This window comes from Equus quagga, chromosome 15 (assembly GCF_021613505.1).
Source record: "Equus quagga isolate Etosha38 chromosome 15, UCLA_HA_Equagga_1.0, whole genome shotgun sequence".
Taxonomy (NCBI): Eukaryota; Metazoa; Chordata; class Mammalia; order Perissodactyla; family Equidae; genus Equus; species Equus quagga.
This window is the reverse complement of record NC_060281.1, coordinates 35,820,695-35,832,319: the sequence shown is the minus strand read 5'-3', so window position 1 is coordinate 35,832,319 and position 11,625 is coordinate 35,820,695. Positions and strand designations below refer to the sequence as shown.

General features: G+C 37.1%; 1 protein-coding gene across 1 annotated transcript; it reads left to right on the top strand.

Moving 5' to 3' along the window:
- Nucleotides 1–200: 200 nt before the first annotated feature.
- LOC124227074 (olfactory receptor 10C1-like) lies at nucleotides 201–1,163 on the top strand. The gene has a single exon (XM_046640980.1). It carries the CDS (start codon nucleotides 201–203, stop codon nucleotides 1,161–1,163), a length of 963 nt encoding a protein of 320 aa, XP_046496936.1.
- The last annotated feature ends 10,462 nt before the right edge of the window (nucleotides 1,164–11,625 follow it).

The window sequence follows — 11,625 nt, the reverse complement described above, 5'->3', positions numbered from 1 at the left end:
AAATCAACTGGGATAGTGACTATAGAATAGGAATTAGTTTGAGAAGGAATGAGGATGAGCGTAATTTCTGAGCTTTTTGAACTTTAGAATCACAGGTAAAAAGTTATCTTTCTGACTTACTAGAGCTTGTTACAAGTAATATGAAGATTTATACTTATATCTGAAAGAATATGATGACTTGCCTTTCTCTTTTTCAGGTCATGAACCTCAATTGCTCCTTGTGGCAGGACAATAGTATGTCTGTCAAACAATTTGCATTTACCAAATTCTGTTACATCACTGAACAGTGTTTCTTTTCATTTACCCTCATCTTATTCATGTTCTTAGCATCACTCACAGGCAATGCTCTCATAGCCCTTGCCATCTGGACCAACCCAGTCCTCCACACACCCATGTACTTCTTCCTGGCCAACTTGTCTCTCTTGGAGATTGGCTACACTTGCTCCGTCATACCCAAAATGCTGCAGAGCCTCGTGAGTGAGGCCCGAGGAATCTCTCGGGAGGGGTGTGCTACACAGATGTTTTTCTTTTCATTTCTTGGTATCAGTGAGTGCTGTCTTTTGGCAGCCATGGCTTATGACCGCTATATGGCCATATGCTCTCCACTTCACTATGCAGCACGAATGGGTCGTGGAGTGTGTTCCCAGTTGGCAATGGTTTCTTGGGGAGTGGGGTGCATGATAAGCTTGGGCCAGACCAACTACATTTTCTCCTTGGACTTCTGGGGCCCTTGTGAAATAGACCACTTCTTCTGTGACCTCCCTCCTATCCTGGCACTTGCTTGTGGGGATACATCCCATAATGAGGCTGCAGTCTTTGTGGTGGCCATCCTTTGCATTTCCAGTCCATTTTTACTGATCATTGCTTCCTATGGCAGAATTCTAGCAGCTGTGCTGATCATGCCCTCACCTGAGGGTCGCCAGAAAGCTCTTTCTACCTGTTCTTCCCACCTACTTGTAGTAACACTCTTCTATGGCTCAGGATCTGTCACCTACTTGAGGCCCAAGGCTAGCCATTCACCAGGAGTAGATAAACTCCTAGCCCTCTTCTATACAGTGGTCACATCCATGCTCAACCCCATCATCTATAGTTTATGGAACAAGGAAGTCAAGGCAGCTCTCCGGAGAACCCTGTGGGAGAAAAAAGTTTTGAGTCATGGGTAGATACTAGAGGACCACGCAAATCTTCCCTTTGGAAAAGATGCACACACAACTCAAGAGTAACAAAAGAAAGATACAAAAAACTGTAATCTTCAACCTGCCTTGTAAGGAGATTCCTTAATAACATTGCAAATTTTGGGGACAGCTCTGTACTCAGAGCTAAAGTTCTGATTGCCAAATTCTGGTAGGAAGTTGCCTATGAAAGAATTCTATAGGTGATTCCAGCAGTAGACGTGCCTTCCAAAACATTTTAGTCTTGGCTTAGAGTATAAATTTTTGGATTATACCTCAGAAACCTGCCAAATTCTGACTCTATAGGTTCAGGAATTGTCCAGCTCCTGAGGGGCCCATCCTACTTCTGCCCTTGTTACTGAGGGGAGTGTTCCCATGTATGTCTGTCCAACGTGAATCTTAATCCCTACTAATTCGATGAAGTACACTATCTCCTTTCACAAAAAATGTTCTAAAATTCGTCAACCTTAAATATTGATACACGCTATATGGTAGAATTCTTTTTGTGAGTATGCACACTGTATAAAAATAGGTGAACATGCAAAGAAAGCACACTCATGTTTCAGAGGTATTTGTTGCAGGACATTAAAAGAAAAATATGGGAAAATTCTAGTTAGTCACCATGGTGAAAATATTTTTAGGAAGAAAGAGAAAACATATTTTAATTCAAAAATGGAAGAAGAAATCTAAACTAATAATAGTTAATATAGATAATTTTAAAGATGTTTATGTAATTTACAAAATTGACATATGTGCATGGGAATCCTGACTCGACACACTTGAAATCCAAACACTGGCTCTTTAGAGAAATGAACACGGTTACGACATAATCCAGTAGCATCTACAGAAACATCGTCTTGGATTTGAACATGTTTCTCACGGAGGGGCTGTGTTAGCACTTGATCTATGAGGGATTAAGAACTACTCCTATAGTAGTTTGTAATATGACAAAGCGTGGAGAACTGTGACTGCTACTATGACTTAATTTAAAGTTATCCTTCAAATAAAGAGATTTCAACTTCTCTTGTCGGTCAAAGGGTACAGACCTTCAGTTATCAGATGAATAAATTCTGGAGATCTAATGTACAGCATACGGCTATAGTTAATTACACTGCATTGTATACTTGAATTTCACTGAGAGTAGATCTTTATTGTTCTCATTACACAGACACAAATGATAACTATGTGAGGTAAGGAATGTGTTAGTTAACCTGATTGTGGTAATCATTTCACAATGGATATGTATATCAAATCATCATGTTAGACATCTTAAATATAAACAATTTTATTTGTCAATTTTACCTCAATAAAGCTGAAAAGAAAAAAAGAAGAAGGTGATAACTCTGTTCTCAGGAGGTAGTAGTGATGTTCACTAATGACCAAGATATGTGTTTTGCCAGATATCCCTGTTTTACCAAAAACCATCCAAGTCATTCATTAAGACACAATACATTGTGGTTTTTATTTCCATGTGTGTTTAGTAATTAACAATGGAACTAATTTGAATGTGGAAAATAACTTTGGTTAACAATTAAGCTACAAGAATAGGTAGGAATTATATGTAGGCATTAAAGACGATAATTTATAAGTATGCTTATTAATCTAGAAAAATGATTAAGTATTAAAGCAATTTAAAGACAATTTCTATACTATGACCATTTTTGTTTAGTTTTATAAGTTTGAAAGGATCATAATGAAATATTAACAGTAGATTCTCTAGGTATTCATATTACCAGTGATTTTTTTTCTTATCCTTTTTTTTTAAATTTTCAAAATTTTTTTTATTAAGATTATGATAGATTACAACCTTGTGAGATTTCAGTTGTACATTATTGTTATTAATGTTGTGGGTACACCACTTCACCCTTTGTGCCCTCCCCCGACCCCCCCTTTTCCCTGGTAACCACCGATCGGTTCTTCATGTCTATATGTTAACTTTCACCTATAAGTGGGGTCATATGGAGTTCATCTTTCTCTGTCTGGCTTATTTTGCTTAACATAATACCCTCAAGGTCCATCCATGTTGATGCGAATGGAACAATTTGGTCCTTTTTTATGGCTGAGTAGTATTCCATTGTGTATATATACCATATCTTCTTTATCCAGTCGTCAGGTTCTGGGCATGTAGGTTGGCTCCATGTCTTGGCTATTGTAAATAATGCTGTGATGAACATAGGGGTGCATGGGATTCTTGGGATTGCTGATTTCAGGTTCTTAGGGTAGATACCCAGTAATGGGATGGCTGGGTCATACAGTATTTCAATTTTTAACTTTTTGAGAAATCTCCATACTGTTTTCCATAGTGGCTGCGCTAGTTTGCATTCCCACCAACAGTGTATGAGGGTTCCTTTTTCTCCACAACCTCTCCAACATTTGTCACTTTTGGTTTTGGATATTTTTGCCAATCTAACGGGTGTAGGGTGATATCTTAGTGTAGTTTTGATTTGCATTTCCCTGATGATTAGGGATGATGAACATCTTTTCATGTGTCTCTTGGCCATACTTATATCTTCTTTGGAGAAATGTCTGTTCATGTCCTCTGCCCATTTTTTGATCGGGTTGTTTGTTTTTTTGTTGTTAAGCTGTGTGAGTTATTTGTATATTATGGATATTAATCCTTTGTCGGATAAGAATCCCAAGGGCATTCTTTACAGAAATTGAACAAAGAATCCTAAAATTCATATGGGGCAGCAAAAGACCGCGAATTGCTATAACAATCCTGAGTAAGAAAAACAAAGCTGGAGGCACCACAGTCCCTGATTTCAAAACATACTACAAAGCTACAGTGATCAAAACAGCATGGTACTGGTACAAAAACAGGTCCACAGATCAATGGAACGCAATTGAAAGGCCAGAGATAAAACCTCACATCTATAGACAGCTAATCTTCGACAAAGGAGCTGAGGGCCTACAATGGAGAAAAGAAAGTCTCTTCAACAAATGGTGTTGGGAAAACTGGACAGCCACATGTAAAAGAATGAAAATCGATCATTCTTTTTCACCATTCACAAAAATAAACTCAAAATGGATCAAAGACTTAAAGATTAGGCCTGAAAGAATAAGTCTTCTAGGAGAGAATATAGGCAGTACACTCTTTGACATCAGTTTCAAAAGAATCTTTTTGGACACTATAACTCCTCAGATGAGGGAAACAATAGAAAGAATAAACAAATGGGACTTCATCAGACTAAAGAGTTTCTTCAAAGCAAGGGAAAACAGGATTGAAACAAAAAAACAGCCCACTAATTGGGAAAAAATATTTACAAGCTTCTTATCCCTTTTTTTAAGGTTCATGTAGTTCATGTGTAACAGAAATATTAAAATATTTAATGGTAGACCTTTTTCTTAAGATAAATATAAAACATGCTTTCACTACAAATTTATAAAACACATGAAAGTGGAAAACTTAAAATTTAATTCCCTTATATTCCTTCAATTCAGTAATAATCAATGGAAATATTTGATTCATTTTATTTTAGCCTTTTTCCTTCTGCTAGACACATACTCACACAAGTCACTTCTCACCATAGATTATGTTATCAACACATATACAGTTTTGAAAGCAGTTGAATATATAAAAAGCACCAAAAATGCATCTTTTAGAATGCCTTTTTTTTTTTTGAGGAAGGCCTTGAGCTAACTACTGCCAGTCCTCCTCTTTTTGCTGAGGAAGACTGGCCCTGAGCTAACATCCGTGCCCATCTTCCTCTACTTTATACGTGGGACACCTACCACAGCATGGCTTGCCAAGCAGTGCCATGCCCGCACCTGGGATCCAAACTGGCAAACCCTGGGCCACCGAGAAGCGGAACATACGAAGTTAACTGCCACGCCACTGGGCTGGCCCATGTTTTAGAATATCTTAATGTTTAATGTTTTAAATAGGTATCATCATTAATTAACTTACCCTCAATATTTTCTCTGTGAAATTATCCTGACTAATGATAGTAGATAAAAACCCCTTGCTAACTTCGATCCTGAGACTCTCTGCTCTTTGGTTCCAAAGAGCATTTGGGGGGCGTTTTCCTCGGCACCAGCTTTAACTGCACCAACAACAATAATGATAACTACCGCTTACTGAATTGTGAATATGTAAAAATGACAGCTCTGATTTATTAAATGTATTGTCTAATTTGACCTTCAAAACCACCCCTGTAATTTTATTGTCCTCATTCTACACATGTGGAAACCAACGAGGAGAAGGCTGGAGCAGCTCATCCCCACAAGTGAAACATGGACCAGTATTCAGTCCAGGCGGTCTGGCTTCAGAACCCGGGATGTGAGGCTCTTCTGCATGATTTCTAAGAAGGCTTATTCCATTAATTCTGATTACCTCCATTCTTTGTCCTTGAGATAAATAAAAATGAAAAGGACCAAATGGCTGCAGAGAATGTCTCTGCTAAGTAGTTACAGCCCTGATGTTTAGTCTTCTTTCTGACTTGTGAGATTCTTTGGCTGAGTTTATTTTTCTTTTTGAAAGCCTTTCCTTTGGTTTTAATCAACATATGTGATATAAACAGCAATTTTGATTTATATTTAAGAATAATCCTAAAGAAAACCTACATAATACCTAAAGTGACTCCTATTTCTTTTTTTATTGCAATACATTTGACACGTAACATTGTGTAAAGTTAAGGTGTACAATATGTTGATTTGATACACTTACATATTGTAATATGATTGCCATTGTAGCAATAATTAACACCTCTATCATGTCAAATAATTATCATTTCTTTTTTCTGGCTGTAAACATGTGTAAACCTCTTTTTAGGCAATCCATATCTTTTGTTTGCATAAAAATCCAGTCACAAGTGTGTTCTATCTTAACGCAAAATTCTCAAAGAGAGTTGTAGAATATATTGTTTACGTGAATCAATAATGGATGAACCAGCAGAGGATAAAGGAGAGGTTATCAAGGACTTAAAAATAAGGAGATATAGGCAGAGAGAGTTTGAAAAGGAATTTATTGAGTTTATACTTATTAGAGTTATTTTCTATACCAAGTTATAAAGTCATAACATATCATTAGCTTTTATAGATTAACCTCTCTCCTTACAGACCTGCAAACCAGGGGTGGGTTTGCGAACTATAAGAGGTGAGTCTTATTTGACGTGCTTCCTGTTTGTCCAAATAAAGTTTTATTGGAAAACAGCCAGCACATTCATTTACATATTTTCTAGGTTCCTTTATATGCTGAAAATAATTTATCAGTGTTGAATTAAAAGGCCACAGTGGAAACCAATATACAGATTGCTATTTCTAGCACTACGCTTGACTACTGGAGATTTAGATTATCATTCTAATATATAGTATTTCAACTCTCAGAAAGTACTTCTCAAATTCACTGCAATACTGTCTTTCAATTAAATATATTTTCTCTTAATCATTAATGTTCAACCATAATACTCACAATAAAATATTTTAAATTAGATTAACAATATTGATTTTATTAAGCATATTTGATTTTTAAAATATGGGATATATGTAAGGCAACATATCTTAATATCACTAATTTACAGGTGTAGACATCATCTACTATCTGAGATGATCATTTATTTGCCTAAGGCCAGGTAATCTGAGATTTAGGATTATGATCCAGAAAGTTAAATTCCTAGTCATTCCACCCACTCTAGACGAAGCCTCATTTATCGACACATTCAACAACTTAAAATGTTTCCTATGATTGATCAAAGAAACAGAAACTAAAAAGGGCAGACTATTTGAAATGGAGATTCACTAATCAAAAACAAATGAGAAAACGTATGTCTTAGCCTGTGTTCTCTAGAAAGCAGAAAAAGAAACAAGACTTAAGTATTGATTCTGTATGTGAGCGGTACAAGACCAGGTGCTGAAAATGAAAGATAAAAAGGGGAGTGAAACAAGGAAAAATGCAAAGCAATGTGAAGCAATTGTTTTCCTGTGTTCTGTGCCACTTAGGAATAAGACATAAAAGGTGCTCATAGGGTATGTGTATTGGGTTTGTAGGGCTGCCATAACAAAATACCACAGAATGGGATACTTAAACAACAGGAATTTATTTTCTCACACTTTTAGAAATTAGAAATACAGATCAAAGTGCTGACAGAGTTGGTGTCCCCTGAGGCCTCTCTCCTTGGCACGCAGATGGCTGCCTTCCCACTATGTCCTCACATGGTGCACACATGGAATGTTTTCTTCTTCTTATAAGAACACCAGTTATATTGGATTAGAGCTCCACTCCTATGACCTTATCGAACCCTAATTACCTTTTTAATATCCTATCTCCCAATATAGTCACATTGCTCGCTGGGACTCCAACATTGGAATTTTGACAGGACATAATTCAGTTTATAACACTCTGTCCTCTGTACCCCCCCCCAAATTCATGTCCTGTAAAGGCAATGTGAGAATACAGCTGGAAGGCAGCCCTCTACAAGTTGAGAGAGGCCTCAGGAGAAACCAACCCTGCTGGCACCTTGATCTTGGACTTACAGCCTCTAGAACTGTGAGAAAATCAATTCCCATCATTTAAGCCCCCCAGTCTGCAGAATTTTGATATGTGAGCCCTTGCAAGCTAATGCAGATTTTGATACTGAGAAGTGGAATGCTGATGTAGCAAATATCTAAAAATGTGGAAGTGGTGGAATTGGGTAATGGGTGGAGACTGGAAGAGTTTTCAGGTGCATATTAGAAAAAAGCCTAAATTGCCTTGAAGAGATTGTTGGTAGGAATATAGATGTTAAAGATGATTCTGATGAGTTCTCCAGTAGAAATGAGGAACACGTTATTGGAAACCAGAGGCAAGATGATTCTTGTTATAAAATGGCAAAGAACTAGGCTGAATTGTGTTCTAGTATTTTGAAAGGTAGAAATTGTAAGTAATAAACTTGAATATTTAGCTGAGAAGATTTCTAAGAAAAATGTTGAAGGTGAAATAGCTTCTTCTTGCTGCTTACAGTAAAATGCAAGAGGAGAAAGAGAAATTTGAGAGAAAGGAATCAGAACTTGAAGATTTGGAAAATTCTTACTCTTCTCAACAAAAGCTAGGAATAGAGATAGAATTATACCAGCAGAAACACTGACAATTTGGATTAAAGGGGATAGAGATGGAACAAAAGGGTGTAAGGCTGTTGGCCTTCTGGGATTCTACAGGCTGGGATAAAAGAGCGATTTGGTTGTACACATGTGTTATCTTTCAGGAAAAGTGAAGAATGACCCCAGAGAGAATTCAGAGATCAACAGGGCTGCCATTCCTACCACAGGCCCAGCGTGCATAGGCTTGAGGTAGACGGGCAAAGGTTCTCTCCTCTTCAGTTTCAAAGGGTGAGACCACCTCTTTGGTTTCAGCAGGCCAGGTTAACCCTGCCCAGGGCTTTAGCGGCAAGGCTACTACCCAGAGCTGAGGGGGAAGGACCACTGCCCGTGGCTGAGGGGGCCACACTGCAGACACATGGGCCTAGAAGGCAGAACTGACCCTCCAGTGGATCCAGATGCAGAACATCAAGCCAAAAAGGATTATTCTGAATCCTTAAAATCTAATAGCATTTGTCTTGGTAGGTTTTGGATTTGCTTGGAATCCACTATCCCTTTACTCTTTCTACTTTCTTGCTTTTGGAATAGGATGTCTATCTTATGCGTGTTCTGCCATTGTATCTTGGAAGCATAAAGTTGTGTGGTTTCACAAGTTCACAAGTGGAGGAGAATTTTGCCTCGGGATGGATCATAGCTTGAGTCTCACCCATACCTGATTTAGATGATATATACATATACATATATATATTTATTTTTTTGGTGAGGAAGATTGACCCTGAGCTAACATCTGTTGCCCATCTTCCTCTTTTTGCCTGAGGAAGATTGTTGCTGAGCTAACGTCTGTGGCAATATCCCTCTATTTTGTATGTGGCACACAGCCACAGCATGGTGTGATGAGGGGGGCATAGTTCCATGCCTGGGATCTGAACCTGTGAACCACAGGCCTCCAAAGTAGAGCAGATGAACTCAACCACTACTCCACTAGGCCGGGCCTATGATTTAGATGATAATTACATGATGCTTCAGACTAGGAGTTGATGCTGGAAAGAGTTAAGACTTTCGGAGCTGTTGGGATGGTGAATGTATTTTCTGTGTGAGAAGAGCATGGATTTTGGGAGTGCAGAGGTCAGAGTGTGATGGAAACAACTGTATCCTCCCAAAATTTGTAGGTTGAAGCCCTAAGCTTACCCAAATGTGACTGTTTTGGGATATAGGATCTTTAAAAAGGTAACCAAGGTTAAATCAGGTCACCAAGCGAGGCCCTAATCCAATGTGACTGGTGTCCTTACAACAAGAGGAGGAGACACCAGGTGTGTGAGCACATGAATAAAAGGCCACGTGAGGACACAGAGAGAAAGCAACCATTTCTAAGGCAGGAAGAGAGGCCTCAGGAGAAACCAGCTCAGTACCTTGGTCTTGGACTTCTAGTCTCCAGAGCTATGAAAAATAAATTTCTGTTGTTTAAGGCACCCAATGTGTAGTATTTTGTTACAGTAGTCCGATTAGACCAATGCAGCATGATAATTTGACTTATGAGATTTCCCTGGAAGGTTTGCAAGAGGAAACTAGCCATCAAAAAAGTTCAAAGAGGGACAAAAATAGATGGAATACATTATCCTTTTTTCTTCAGCTTCCTATGGGTTATTATTTACCCTGTGGGGTGCTAATTGCCACACATATCTGGGTTTCAACACATAAACTCTTTACCTGGAAGCTAGACTCCCTTGCCCCACCTTGTGACATTTCATCAATGTGCAAAAGTGAATGACTAGTTTGGCACAAGATTGGCACTGAGCAAAAGAGGAAAATGAGTAAACAGTGGAGGAATCTGAGAAGGCTCATAAGGATTGTGTCTAATACAAGATGTGAATGTGTAAACAGATATGCCATTTACATGAATGAGAAGACTCAGTATTGGAAAGATGTCATTATTCACCAATGGGATTCATGAACTTTAGCAGAACTTCTTAAAAGAAACATAAGAAATTAATTTACATTTCGAAGGAAAATATAAATAGCCATGATAATTTGAGGAGAAAGTATGAGAAGGATAAAAAGCACACATTTTTTATTGTCTAATTTAATAAATTTATTTGGAAATTTGGTTTAGTTACTTAGGTTTTAATTACTGATAATTAGGTTTTAGGATAAATTAAGGTAAATTAGGTTGTAATTACTGATAATCAATAAATGAGTAAGGCAGAAAGGAGATAAAAATACCTATCAGATCGGTTTAATTAGTATCTAAAATTACAAAGTGTTTAATATGGGAAAGGCTATTTCTCACATATTCCTACAAAGGGTGTATGTTTGTACAACCAACTTGAACAGCAATTTGGTAATATTCAGAAAATTTACAAGTGTTCAGAACTCATAATCAAAAATTCTAATGTAAATATATAAGAGAAACTTGCACATGTGTGTACACACTTGCTTGTTCTGATAGAAAATACTATTGGAAACAACCTAATTGTCCCCTCAAACAATAATTAATAAATTATTTGTGCATGTTCTGAAAAAGAGTGTTAGATAGCAGGTTTTAAAAAGGTATGCATGCATGTATGGACAAGACAAAGCTCAAAAACATAATAAGTGAGACAAAAAGTTTCGAAATATACTATTCAACTACATTTTAAAAACCCATAAAGCATTACTATATGTCACTTGTGAACACATAATATGTCATATAATAATACAAATTATTGGGAGGGGAACACATCAACTTCAGGATAGCAGTTGCTCTGGGGGACACTGTCAGAGAATGGGATCCGGGAGTGATACAAAGAGGACTTGCATTGTCTCTGTGATGGCTCACCTTTAAAAAGATATTTGGATCCAAAACAATGATAACATTTATTATATTTGACAATGAGTCCACGGGTTTTTGCTATTTCTGCATATTTAAAAATTTCATAATTTAAAGAAAAAATATACAATATGTAAACAGATGTTTCTCTATTTGCTGAAAAACTACATGAAAACTAAATTTTACCCTGATATAGAGTATCATAAATATATTAATGAGCCACAGGTAGAATTAAAGTCATTGCCTTTTTGCCAGATTATTACCTTTAAAGACACATTTATTTTCATTTAAAAGTAATAAATATTCATTATACAGAATCTGGAAAATAAAAATGGTGCAAATAGACTCAATTACATGCCGCCGATATAAGTAATTTGCATTTTTCCTCTCAGAGTGATAACTAGATGATCTCTTTTCGTTCTCCCTCTTTCTTCTTCTTTCTCTCTCAGGTTTCTGAAAACGAGAAAATATTATATAATCCATTTTACATTTTGTATGCTGAGTTTTGGAAACCAGAATTCAGGTATATACTATTTATCATTTAACTTTTAAGAATGATGATCCTTATCCATAACAATCATGCTAAACCTCATTGCACTTCAATTCCATATGCATTACTCCTACATGGCATGGTTA